General features: G+C 28.6%; 1 protein-coding gene across 1 annotated transcript in view; it reads right to left on the reverse strand.

The window, feature by feature from the left end:
* LOC142320185 (limbic system-associated membrane protein-like) overlaps nucleotides 1-15,131 on the reverse strand; it is a 507,330-nt gene that overhangs the window by 160,855 nt on the left and 331,344 nt on the right. The window contains exon 3 of the mRNA XM_075357870.1: nucleotides 1,167-1,361. Within this exon, the coding sequence (XP_075213985.1) occupies nucleotides 1,167-1,361 (195 nt within the window). The remainder of the gene's footprint in view (nucleotides 1-1,166; nucleotides 1,362-15,131) is intronic.

Genomic DNA, 15,131 nt, shown 5'->3' on the forward strand with positions numbered 1-15,131 from the left:
AAATGCGGATCCGGCTCTGGGGCGGCGGGGAGATTCCAAATGAAAAAATTAATTAAACTAATTATATCAGAAAAAATCTTATATTGTTTAATATATGTTCGTAATAAAAAAATCGCTTTTTAACAAACCTTAAAACGTATGTAAAAGTAGTTTTAATTTTAAACGTTTGCTAAATAATTTATCAATTTAAGAGATAAAGTAAATATAACTTTCAAAATCATAATATTTAATTGAGGTTATTTCTTTCCTAATTAATATTAATTTACGTTTCATAAATAATACTGATAGTGTATTTTTTTATTTCTTTTAATTCTTCTTCTTCATTCTTTTCTTCTAGTTTCATTTTTTAATTTAAGAATTATTGCGGTACTCAAATTCATCTAAAACTGTACGCACATATATTCAACTGAAAATTCGTGGTGTAAAATTAAAAAAGGGAAAGAAATTGAAGCTGAAATATGGAAATTTTAGTATTTCATTACGATAAACACTAAAATGTAATTAATAATACATGTTAATTGATTTTAATCAAATTACTGACAGTTTTACATCCGATATTTTATTCAATGGAAAAATTTATGAAAAAAGTAACTAATCATGAAATCCAAATAACTTTTGAAGAAAAAGAGAAAAATCAAAAGGTATTGATTCCGTAATGTTGAAAATAGCAAAAAACCTTTACTTAATTTCGATGGCTCTATTTTTTATGGTATTCAGCAAAATACAATATTGAAATTTACAACGTAGAAAAAAACGATAACTAAGGAACGTTATAATGGCAGTAAGTGTAATAAATTTAGCAAATTATAAAAAGGCTTTGATTACTGCCAAAAGGCATTTCAAATCAACTGAAGATTGTAAAAACTATATATATATATATATATATATATATATATATATATATATATATATATTCTTTTTTTACTATATTTTATGTACAGGATAATAGTAATAATAATGGGCTCAAAATTATATTTGAATTCAATCCATTTAACCATAAATTACAAGATTCTGTTTCAGTTAACTAGTGAAAGATTTATTTAAAACGATTAAAAAAGTTTATTAATTTTAAATTCGATTAAAATAATATGGAAATTTTTAATTTTTGATAAATTAAATAGTTGAATGGATTATAAATACCAAAAATAAAAATAAATGCAATTTACCTAAAATCTCTACGGTGTTTATTTGATCTCTATATTCACCAATTTGGCAGACGTAATCGCCAGCATCTTGTGGCATAACGTTACCGATTTCAAGATTGTAACCGTCAACAAGTCGGAATCTTGGATCACGTGTAACCATCATTTTATCAGCTGTTACCACTGCACTTCCTCTTCTCCATAATAATACGTACGATCCTGCAACAAAAAATAAATAAAAACTCATTAATATTAAAAATAGATAGACAGAAAAGAATATTTATGGAAAGGGCTGATAAAATAAAAAACAGAATATTATTTTAATTAATAATATTCAAAATGAAACATCACTATTGGTTTCCTTTAAAAACATTAAAATGTTCGAAGGGATTAACAGAGAATAAAGCAGAATTGCCTATGCATGCACTCACGTTATAAGTATGTAAAGTAACCGTATTACGTAACCTTATCCGGAGGTCCCGGTTTCGAATCCGGGTCAGGAGTGTTATTTTCTCAAACGCTACAAATCATTCATCTTATCCTCTGAAGCAATATCTAACGGTGGTCCCGGAGGTAAAAAAACCTTATTAGGTGATTTCCTGTTTCTTATAAACTCAGGACAAAAACTTTGATTTTTCCTTCCATGACCACTGAAATTAATTCAGGAACTATAAAAAAATAAAGACTTATCTAAATCAAATTAAACAAACAAAAGGATAATCATAAAATAAAAATTGAAATATAACAATATGATAAAAATTAAATTATGTGTCGTCATATGAACAATTAATTAACTCTCTGGCAACACATCTCACACGCTTATTCGAAATATCATAACTATCACGGGTAAGAGCGAGCATCACTTTGGTACGTTTTTTGATTTAAAGACTATTATTTGATTTCTATTACAAATGTAAAAAGAGTTAATATATTTCATTTGGATTGAAAAAACAATAAAATGAATTATAATGTAAAACTATGATTCAATTTTCAGGAATGTGAATTTATTGATAATTACTTTTAAAATATATTCCCTTGAAATAAAATAAGATTAATTTTAAACAACAGTTTCAGAACTTACGTTATTCTGAACATTATGAATTTTATTCGAATATGTCTACTTAACTGAGTACGAATATTAAATATATTCAAAATTCTAAGAGTTTATTATACGATAATAAAGCTAAAAGAATAATTATATCAAAAGCTGTATATAAAAAGGGTTTACTTGAACAATTCGGAATTAAAATAATCGTGCAATTAGGTATTTTTTAGTTTATAAAACTTCATTTGTGAATAAATAAAAGTAAAATTAAAGACGTGGACGTGTTGTCTAATGGAAAATTTTCGGAGAGAAGAGATGACGATGAGGAACGAGAAGACGATAAAGGGAATTTTGAAAAGAAATCTACATTAAAATAATTACATAGAAAATAAAATCTATTTATGGTTAACTAAAGAAGACATCTGAGTTTTTGAAATTATAATTTGTAAGAAAGAATTATATAAAATAACCATTATATTTATCAAATAAAAAAAAATCTAACTAAAAAACTTTTTTTTTGGCAAAGTTTCAACAAAGAAATAATGTGCAATTAACCTACGATTAATTAGCTCTGTCTTTTTCAAAATTCAGGTTGTTTCCATGATTATTTCTACGACAGTTAACCTTTTAAATTACAATTTTTGGGTAGGACACAACTTCAGTAGAGATTATCTGTAAAGATAATAGATAGCCTATTATTTTCTGTAAATACAATAATAGAAAGAATATCAAAGGACTTAAAGGAATAGAAAAAAATTAAATGAAAGAGTCTTGTAACTATTATAGCTGAAAGAAACGAATAAAAAAAGAAACTGGAGAAAACTGGTGACCATTGAAATTTATCTAGCAAAGGACGGGTAAACGTTTATGAGGAAGGGAATCATCACTACTTCTGATAGATACGAGAGGAATAGATACACGGCAGTCATGAGGAAATAGAATTTTTTATAGTTTCCACAATAGTAGGATACATTAAAGTCTGACACATATCAATGGAGTTTGTTAATCATTTTCAATTTAACTGTTGTGGTAACTTTGCTAAATTTTTTAAATTATCAGTTAAAAGTTCATTTAAAAATAATAAAAAATATATCTGTTTTATTATTTATGTTGCTGTAGAATAGAAAATTCTCCCTCGGCTTCCTTTTGTTTTAAATATAATAAAAACAGATTTTGTTTTTATATTGTATAGATTCATTCGTCTTTATACTTCTAGAATTGTTTTTACACAATAACCAAATAACTGAAAAGGAAAACACTCATTTCAATTTTTATATAATAATTAATAATTGTTTAATTTTGTGGACAGAATTATAAAATTACAAATGGTAAAAACCTATTACTAATAATAATTTATTAGAAATAGTACAACGGGATAAGTTAAATAACTATAATACAATTACCTCATAATTTATTGGTTTAGAATATTCAAAAAGTAGATTTATATTACACTAAAATATTTAATTAGTTTAATGAATCATGAGATCCATTATAAATTCATTCGTAAATGAATTTAAAAAAAGTACCCACTGAAGTAAGCAAAGATGAAAAACGCACTAAATAAAACGGAGCAAAACAGTAAAGGAAGTAGATAGAACTAAGTTCCGATTCGTGAACGAGTCTACAAAAAAAATCAGAACTAAATTATACTTTTATAAATAGTAAAATGTTAATATTGCAGAAGAAAAGATCTGATGTGTGCATCACATGACTTCCTTGTACGCCTATTAAATTATATATTCACATTTTTTTAAATGAAAAGTACATCATAATAGTTTATTTCATTAATATCTTCTAATATTTTTTTCATATTTTTTTTTATTGTTATTTTATTATTGTTTATCGTAAAATTCTTTTTAAAATCAGAGATTAATAAATTATTAATTAGTCAATATAATTAAATTTAAAAAAAAGCTTTAAATAAAAGGAGATGAAGTTTGGTTCGAACCGACGTGCCTTTCCCTTGAAAGATCCAAATATTTCATTAATTAAAATTTTATTTAGCTATTATACTGGAACCAATGAAAATAAGTACCACTTATGATATGTCGTTGAAAGACTCTCAATGAGCTCTTATTACTGCAGTTAAGAAAAAGTTAAAAATCTAGTTTTTTTTTTTGGATTTGGGCTTTTTTGGACACTTTTGTTTCAGTCAATTGCAAATAAAAGAGTAGATACACAACTAGTTGTTACAACAGACCTTTTCTTTCTTTTTCCTGTTTAGCCTCCGGTAACTACCGTTTAGATAATTCTTCACAGGATGAATGAGGATGATATGTATGAGTGTAAATGAAGTGTAGTCTTGTACATTCTCAGTTCGACCATTCCTGAGATGTGTGGTTAATTGAAACCCAACCACCAAAGAACACCGGTATCCACGATCTAGTACTCAAATCCGTGTAAAAATAACTGGCTTTACTAGGACTTGAACGCTGTAACTCTCGACTTCCAAATCAGCTGATTTGGTAAGACGCGTTAACCACTAGATCAACCCGGTGGGTGTTACAACAGACCTAAATCCAAAATTTCCATATCCTACGACTAATCATGAGAGATACCTATGTATCTCGCATAACTCGCCTATGTATGTACGTACGTACAGACGTCACGCAAAAACAATAAAAATGGATTCAGGGAAGATCAAAGTGGATATTTCCGTTTAAATCTGAAAACCGACATTTTTCGCGATCACAATACTTCCTTTACAAGAAAGTAAAAACAGTAAGATATATTTTTCTGAGGCTGATTAATTCACCATATTAAAAAACATATATTGGATAATAAGACAGAAATTTTATAGCAAATCAAAATTGACGTGTATGACCATGTATGAATCAGATATCTAACGGATTAAAGGTGGTGGAAACGCTACCACTTCGTTCCGGAAGTCAGCTATATTAATTATAATATAATAAATTTTATTATATTATTTTTATAAAATAATTATATAACAATCACAAGGGAACTAAATTTTATTTTTATTACATATGTTAAAAATTAATAAAATAAAGAAAAACGCTCTTTATGTTTAAAAATCTTTATGTTGAAATGCATATTCGATTTTAACAAAGTTGAAAACTAGGGTACGTAAAAGTATTAAAAAGTAGGGTAGTAAAAATTTTAATAAGCTTTCCATTTATATGCAATAAATATAAATTCAATGAAAAATAAAAATGCGAAAATATCCCGTTCACAAGGTTTAAAAGAACTTAATTACATTTCTTTAAAGTAAGATGAATTATGATGAAAATAATAAATCAAAATGAATGTATACAAAAGAAATAATAGTATGTAAAAAGAGTATTATGAAAAAAAAAAAAATAATAAAAAAAATAAACCAAGTTTGTCCTTTGTTTTCTTGCGGCTGTTCTTTTTCCTTTCATTGAAAGCATCTTGGATCTTATGTAGCTACGGTGAAGTTCTAACCGTATATTCCGTTGAAAACTCTGAACGTATTTTACAGTTAGTTACTGCACTCGAAATTTCAAATAAATGAAGATACAAAGCTTGTAAGTAGTACTATAAAGAGACTCGGTTAAATAGCTAACTTTCTCGACTAACTAATGCTAATGTACATTACAACATTCTAAGGATTTACGCTGTGCATTTTGTTTAATTTATTAAAACACAGGTCTAGAAATAGAGAAAATACTACTACACGTTTTAATTTTACTTAAAAAGTGACAAAAACATTATATGAATCTTTAAAAATATACCGGCCAATGTTTGTAAAATTAAAAATATCAAAGGAATACAGAATTAAATCGTAGTAATTAGCTTGGAATTTGTGGATGTGTATGTGTATTTCCGCTTACATATCTATACTGAGAATAACGATTTTAATCAGACGATGTATATAAATGAATAAGCCGATAATAAAGGATTAATTTTGGTACCTGTAGACTTCAAACAATAAGTACTGTTTAACTAGACTTATTGCTGAACTTAAGTGGAAGGGATTTTATAGATTATTAGATTATAGAGTATTATAGTATTATAGAGCGAAAATATTTTCTTTAACATTAATTTTACTTTTGTAAAACAAAAGCCCTCGAAAAGAAAACGGAACCAGGATTAGATTATCTTATTCTGATACAGTTGATAATGGATTTTCATTGTCTTTACTGCTTTATATTAATTATTCATTATATACAGATTGTAATGATGTGGCAGCCGAGAAAACGTGAACCATCCTAGTTGGCTAATTCTAAATTTCATTGCTTGAAGTTCCGTACGAGTAAATAATTTATTTATACGATTATGAATACCCTTTTTAATTAATCACGAACACTTTTCTTTTTAGCTTTCAATTTTGGAAGGAAATACGACTTTTAAATAAAATCCTTTAATATATGGACCTCAGGAGAATATCAAAACTACTGCCCTAAAATACAAAGCGTTTTTAATACAAGATCTGTTTCTTGTCTCCAGGTGAAGAAAAGATCTATTTATTAGACAACATTTTTGCACACACACACACACACTCACACACTCACACACACATATATATATATATATATATATATATATATATACAAAGTGATTCCAAATGGCACTTATCTCCCGAGAGATGGTAATCTCTCGGGAGATAATTCTACAACTAAAAATAAAAAAAAAATTGAATATAAACATAGCTCATAAAACGTTTCGTTAGCGAATTTCGGCTCGCAAAATATTTAGCTCTGCTTTTTGCTTCCTCTATAAATTAATCCATACTGAAATTCTTGGAGTACAGATCAAGGGGTAAATTTAGCGCTTCCTTATGTTTTTGATCTAAAAAATAGATTACATATGGTCCCAGATCTCTATCTTACTTAGGTTTTAAGAAAAAAGAGGTAAAATACGAAAAGGTTTTGTGGAATAATTCACTTTTTAGTTTTTCGATAAATTTAAAGAGAATTTAATTCTGAAAAAATTGATGTAAATATCAATTAAAATTAAACTCAAATTTGAAAAGTTCAACCTTAAATATAAACTGGCTAGCTGAAGAATAATCTTATGAGTCTTAAAAAGATTGTTTGAATATTGTCAGCACACAGTGAAAAATCGACACAAATGTTTATAAACAACGTAAAACAACAAAATAAAAACAAATATACTAGGTATAATAAATAAAAAAAATATGTAAAACAAATAACAAGAATTGTTTTTACGGAAGTAAAAATAAACTGACCCAAAATTGTTAATTTAAAATATGGAATTCACCTATTTAATATTAATGTAGATCGTAGTGATCTTTTCTGAATCTTTAAAAGGTATGAGTCAAAAGAGGTAATTTCCCAAAATATGTCATGCGTCTATGTGGAATGGATATTTTCAGAACTAATACTCCATTGAGCGAACAAAACTTCTTAAAAGGTAGAAACAAGAAGATACATTTTAAATTGTACTTTAATTACAATTTAATATAAAAATAGAAGAGTAAAAAATTAGATTTTGATTTTTAATTATGACTATTTAAAAAATATAAATAAATATATATATATAAATATTTATATATATATATAAATAAATATAAATAGTGTGTTCTTAAAGCACAATACCGTGTTACCCTATTACCACTATCAGGCTTGAAAACTAGATGATTTTATGTGATAACATTTTTGAACAGCGTGCCAAATTTTACTTTTTTTATTTCGTTTGTCTCATTTAATCGTAAAGGACCCTTCAGGTGCATTAAAACTTCTTCCGTAAATCTTCTTTTTTTTTTTTTTACTTCTCTAATTAATATAGGATGATAGGGCTTTAGATTTATTCTCTACGCCTTGAAAACGATATCGATTCCTTTGATTTTTGAAAACCTTGAAAGCTGCATTTAAATGCTGAAATGTTTCTTATAAGAACAAAAAATATTCAAGAGATCACGTATGAAGAAATTTTATTTTTTTATATTATGTGAAAAAATCAAGAAGTTTTCTTTATATCACCTATAAAATAACCTTGAAAAACAGTCTACAGATTCACAAAGAAGAACGTATTTCTAACCAATAAACTTTAGTTTCACGGAAAATATATATAAATAGTAAACAATTTTGAACTGCTAATAACATTTTAATTTAAGATACATTATCTAATACTGAACATTTTTAAAAAAGGATAATAAATTTCATTCTTGTGGTATATATAAACACAATTTCTATTCATGTAGATCAGTGTTGTGTGTTTGTATATGTAGAAGTAATGGTGTTTAGCTGAAACTTAGGGCTGGCTGGGTCGATTGGAATGACTTTTACCATTTGTTAAAAACTTTGTGGCCTGTATTTAAGCAGATAATTCTATCACTAAATGAACAGTAAAACTTAAGCAGAATACACATCAAAACACAACAGATTTTCGTTTCCTAACATACTGAAAATCTGACTAAATCACATTTCGTAAGAGACATCTACATAATTATTCAATTAAAAATTACAACAATTATTTCATTAATAAAAACCGGGTAAAATATACTCAGTGATAGAAAGTTTCATATTTCATGGCTTTGAAGGTAAGATAATCGTAATTACATGAATGCACCTTTCATTCAAAAGATGCAGAATGCATCTTTTAAAACCAAATTTTAACAGATTAAAATTCGAAATAAATTTGACAAGATATTTTTCAATTTTTAATGAGAAAGTGATCTCAACTATACTTTCGATAAAACTACTTTGTTACGATTTACTCGGTGAAATATTCGTATATTCTTCCAAAAGGTTTTGAATGATATAAATATTAAAGAGAATATACTTTTAAATTATTTAAATATAAACTTTTTGGAAATCTCAAATGGAGGCGGAAATTTTCCCATTTTGCAGGTATTGATTTTTTTTAATTTGCTTGTTGGTTAAATATCTTAGTAAAATATATCACTATAACTAAAACATTTCTTAGAAAGGCGGTAAGAATTCAAGAAAGGAAAATTTGGAACAATTTTGGTACGAATCATCTTTTGGGGAATTTTATTTGAGATTTTTCTTTAGAATAATAATAAAAGTCAGGCCCTAGTGAGACCTCTGATAAATATATGTAACATAAACATGTTGTGAATCATCACTTCTTATCTTAATTAATCTTTCCTAGCTTAAATAATGATTACTACATCTATAATTGGAACTACTCTCGGTTTTAATAAAAAAATACAAATTACGTAACACAAAATAAGTATTCTATCAAAATATTTTTTTTTTTTTTAATTTAAAGGGTTTCATCTGCAGCAAAAAAAATGTTTTATACTGTATACTCTTTCTCAAAAAAGAATGTTCAATTATTTGTATGAATAATTGAAACTTTTATATAGCCTATACACATTTTTATTCATTATAGTTTTATTATGAAGATAATTTATGTACCGTAAAAGTTATTTACATTGGCGCATTCCTTATCCATACAAAGAAGTGGATGTTAATTAATAACTCTATACCTGAGATGGCGGCTGTACCCGCGTTGTAGATGGTGATGAACGCGGCTATTTGAGTGGCATTCATCACAGTACAAGACACTTTAATTAAAGGCAGCATCGTTAAAGCGACCTGACGAAAAGTGTTTTCATTCAGCGAGGTATATTGTTATACTCATAGTGCTGATTACTGTGTTGATGCAGCAGACGTATAACGCCACCTGCGCCGCGCGCCGCTTCGTCGTCGTCTTCTATATACGATTTATCAGGACATCACCAGATAGTCCTTTCCATCTAACCCGTACTCGAATGGTTACTTTCAATTATGCAATTTCATAATTAACATCTTTTATATTCTCTCTGTTGTCTGTATAAACGAATAGTAATAATTTACTGTTTATATTTTACCTGTTGAAAACAAATTATCTTTTAGCTAATAAATAAAATTATTGTCATTGGTGTATTAAAAAAAAAAAAATAAATAAATAAAATTCTTCATTCACCTTTTGACGACTACAGTGAATTGAAGAAGAAATCTTTTGACGTACTTTGAAAAGCTAAAATCCACTTTTTTTTATTTATAGTTTCTTAAATAATTCTTTCTTCGTAGTTAATTTCGTCCTGATTGCAAACGTATTTTACACAAGATCCGCTAACGAATCATCAACGCATCTGCGCATTAAAAAACAGATTTTAGTTACTAATTAAAATCTAAGTTTAATAAAATTTCTTCTACTTTTGTGGAAAAAACTATGAAGATCATTAATAAAACTTTTTACTTATATGTAAAAGTAATTTTAATATTAAGGAAATTATAATATTAAATAGTGCTGGTGGTCCTGTTAAGGAAATTCGTAAAACTTTTAATGGATTGCATGTCAAAACCATCAACGACATACAAAGCCAGAAAGTTCAGGCGTTTAAGAAGATCGGTGAATTTGCGGTTTCTGTCCAACCGCAGAGCACACTTAACTCATCCAGAGGAGTTGTTGTTTGTCGCGACCTTCTAAATTATACAGAAGACGAAATTGCACAAGAAATGTCGAGTCAGGCAGTGACTCAGTGTCGCAGCCTAACCATGCGAAGAAATGGTGAAGTTGTTCCTTCGGCCTCGCATGTTTTAACATTTAATAGGCCAAACCTTCTTGAAAAGGTGCGAGCTGGCATCCATCGGCTTGATATACGGGCTTTCATTCCACAACCGATGAGATGTTTTAAGTGTCAACACAGCAGCTAGATGTGAAGCGCAGGAAATATGTATATGTGGGGAGAAAACAAATGAGGGTGACCCATGTAAAGACCCTCCAATCTGCGTTAACTGTAAAGGGCACCACAACTGTCGTTCAAGGAACTGCCCTACATATAAATTAGAAACAGCCATTCAGGAAGTTAAAACGCTTCAAAAGGTCAGTTATCCTGAAGCGAAGAAAATTGTTAATCAGCGTCCACCACGACCATCGACTTCTTATGCAGAAGCAGCGGCTGCCCCTTCCACATATAAAATTAATGTGGAGCAGTTGCTTAACACGATGGCACCAAGGCTTGCGACAATGATTGAAAGAATCATTGATTCAAAGATTGAGTCGACTCATCAGAGAAAAGAAAGTAAAGATGAGAAGGCTCATCCCCGGACTGACGCCGTTGACATGAGAGACGCACCAGCGCCGTTTAAAAACCTAGCAAAATCTGCCACTGTAAAGCCACCAACTAACGTAAGAATTAAAAATCTTGACTTATCTGACAAAGAGAAACAGATCATTCCGTCGTGTAGTCACAAATCTAAAGAAATTGTGACTAGAAAATCCGAGTCTACCGAAACGGAGGTGCAAGTTATTATTGAAAATGCACCAAACGCAGATGATATAAAAACTGTAACAATGGAGCTTCCAAAAGCTCAAAGAACAGCTTCAGCGAGAGCACCTATTTCAGCTGGACCCAGCACTGCAGTAGAGATAGAATCCAGCTCATCAGCCGCCAAAAGTGCATCACTTGCTAGTTTAGATGCAATTGCAACGATGCTTACAGCACCAATGAAGCTTTCATCACCTGATGTAAGCCGGCGAACGTCATTGGCATCAGAAAGAGAAGACGATGCCATGTCCGAAGCCTCAGACACACTGTCATCGGAAGTTGAGGCCGTTCGCAGAATGGAAAAACGCAAGAAAGGATGGCCGAAAGGAAAGCCTAGGAAGTAATTTTTTTGGATTTTAAGTTATAGAAAAATGTAATTTTTGACCTTTTTTGATTCATGAGAATGTGAATCACTGAACCTTTTTTTTATTTTTTTATTTTTTTGAAGTGGGATGGGGCTAATGACCAAAGTAGTCGATGCCCCTAAAAACCTCAAAAAAAAAAAATATTAAGGAAAATAATATTGAAATACTGGAAATAATAGAGAATATTTTGAAACCTAACCACCAAAGTACACCGGAATCCACAGTCTAGCATTCAAATCCATGTAAAAGCAACTGCCTCCAAGTACTCGAACCTTAGAACTTTCGACATCAAAAATCAGCTGATTTTGCGATGTCGAGTTTAACCGATAGACTAACCCGGCATATTAATTAAAACTATTCCACGTTATTAAGTAATATTAATAAACAAACACATTAGGCATAAATCACTTCTACATATTATATAATCATTTTCATGAACAATGAATTAATACCACGTTTGGGAAGTTTTTTTATTATCGTGAAAGAAACTTAACATTCTGTAAGCTAATAAAATTTGATATTAATAAATTATTAATTATTAAATAATAATATTCCCTTCATTATTATTATTTTTTTATTATTATTAATTATTATAATTATTTATTATTTAATTTGATATATATATATATATATTTTTTTTTAATGCATTTATTTAGAGTCACATCAACAATTACAGTCATTAGCGACTAAAATAACGCTATCATGTAGTGTTACATAAAACAACAATCATAAAAAAAAAATTAATTTAAAAAGACCAATAAATAACAATAATTATAATAAATAAAATATAAATAAAAGCCCAACTAAAATTAGATAATTTTATTAAGAATTAATTTCTACATATTTTAACGTAGAATATTCTTTACAGATCTGCTCCAATCACTCGGCTTTCGTAACGTGGATTCGTCTTTGTTATCCTTAAATACCGCAGAACGTAAAAGGAAATATACTACACATAAATTTAAACGCCCGCACACGGGATTTGTAGGATGGTCATATAAACCAAAATAGTTTTGTAAATGGAGACTGGTTAAGTTTAGTAACAACTCCTAGTTAACTAAAATGATCTGAAATGAAGCAAATTTTCATTTGAATAGAAGAATCAGTCGTATAACTTCTCAGTTGTAAAATTAATTCTAGTCAGTTGTATTCCATGAATATCAAACTTAAATCCATTCATTGAATATGGTAATTAAAGTAAATTTATATTTAGAAAAAGAAATGATTAAAATATATATATATATATATATATATGTATTAATTTATATTTTAGCCTTGGGCTGAAGATTCCTACTATTTAACTCCGTGCACATAACAACTATATTACAGAACGGTTTTAAGTTATCTATATAGTAAGCGTATTAAAATAAATATTTGTAAATATACGTATATTTTATTTTTAAACCCGTTAATTCTCAGTAAAGTTTATTTTAAAAACCTATCGAAACATCATTGTTTTAACCAGATGAAATCTTCAAGAGTTATCTTTGAAACAAATATCTCTATATTTATATTTTCTCTACAGTATACAGAATTTTTACATACACAAAAAATATATTGAAAAAAAATATATATATGAAAAAATAAATTGTAATTTCAATTTAATTCCACGAAATTCATCAATCATATAACATACATGTTGGCAGCATTGACACTGGAACCGAAAACATTGTAGAGTTTTGTTTGAATGTTTGATATTGACAAACATTTTCATTTTATTTACTTCTACCGTTGTTTTTAATTATACAAAAAGTATACTTGTTTTTCATAATTTTTAGTTTAGTCATTCGTTTATTCGTAAATAATTATTTCAAAATATAACATAAAATTCCCTGAAATAAATTTTAATAGTTTACTTATCATTATATAATATTTATAAATCATGTAACTTTAGAAAATGGTTGTTGGATATTTTTACTTCTAAGTTTAGTATGTGCCCATGTGCATACTCGATATTAAGGTTTCAGTAGCTTGGGATATTAAAAAACAAGTTTCGAAAAAGATGATATCAAAATCGTGATAAATACAATAAATTTACATGAAACTTATGCAGTAGTCACAGTAAAAAATTTACTCGAAAAGAAGTGTGAATATAATCTTAATATAGCTGAAACATAAATCCTGAAATAATATACTTCTATTAATTATTACATTATGAATATTTCTTGAAACTGCCATAATCATTTGTTATAATTTATATAAAAATACTATTCGCAGTAAATAATATAATTTCATACTATCCACATTTTATCCACAAACACAGAAAAATAAAAAAAATTACAATGCTTTCAGTCACTATATAATTTTCAGGAATAAAAAGTTAAAAATACACTAAACCATAAACAACTTTATTTACCAATAAACTACAAATTTTTATTTTACGTAAGAGTACTTCTATATTACAATTGTAATATTTACATTTTCTTAAATAATTTTTATTTTTAATGGTTTTATTTAGTCACATCAACAATTTCATTAGCGACTAAAGTAACACTATCATGTAGCGTTACATAAATCAACAAAAATTATAAATAACAAAAATAAATAATAAAGAAACGGGAACAATAAAGAGTAAACATAGACAAATAACAACAACAAATACAAACTAAAATACATAAGTCAGACAAAAACCACTAAATGGTATTCTTTATTCCACTGTAGGAGAGAAACCGCAACAGACGTTTTATTCCTTCTTTCTGGTTTAATGGAAATTTCAAATCTGAACCTAGGTCTAAGTTTTGTCGGATGGTTCCAAAGATTGGGTAATCAAAGAGCAGATGGTGCACGGAACATTTGACCTTGCAAGCCTCATAGATCTGAGGAAAGCCAAATAGATGAGCGTGGGTGAGCCTGGTGTGTGCAATCCTCAGTCGAGTTAAGATGACTTGATCTCTTCTGTTGCTCGGGGAAAGCACATTCTCCCGGATGTTACGTAATGCCGTGGGAGGACCCAGCAGCCAGAACCTATTACACTGAGCCCGCAATTTTACACGGACTGATTTCATGAAGTCTCTCTCACATGTCGATTGTACTCGGATGCCATTTATTGCAGCTCTCTTGGCAGCCTCATCGGGCCGTTCGTTCCCAAGGATGCCGGCAAGGGACCCATACCATTACCACAGTCTTATTTATCCCTGAAAGGATAAATAATCTGGATGATGGATTCAGAACGTCTGTAACTCAATCTTTCAACTACACTCCTAGACTCGGTAATTACTAAGAAGCTGTAATCACTACGGGTTTCGATAACTTTCAAGACGGAGTAAATTGCATATGCCTCGCAAAAGAACACAGAAGAACAGGCATTAAGTTTATATTATATCTCGGTGTTAGAGAGTAAAATGGAACAG

Source organism: Lycorma delicatula, chromosome 2, assembly GCF_047948215.1.
Source record: "Lycorma delicatula isolate Av1 chromosome 2, ASM4794821v1, whole genome shotgun sequence".
NCBI lineage: Eukaryota > Metazoa > Arthropoda > Insecta > Hemiptera > Fulgoridae > Lycorma > Lycorma delicatula.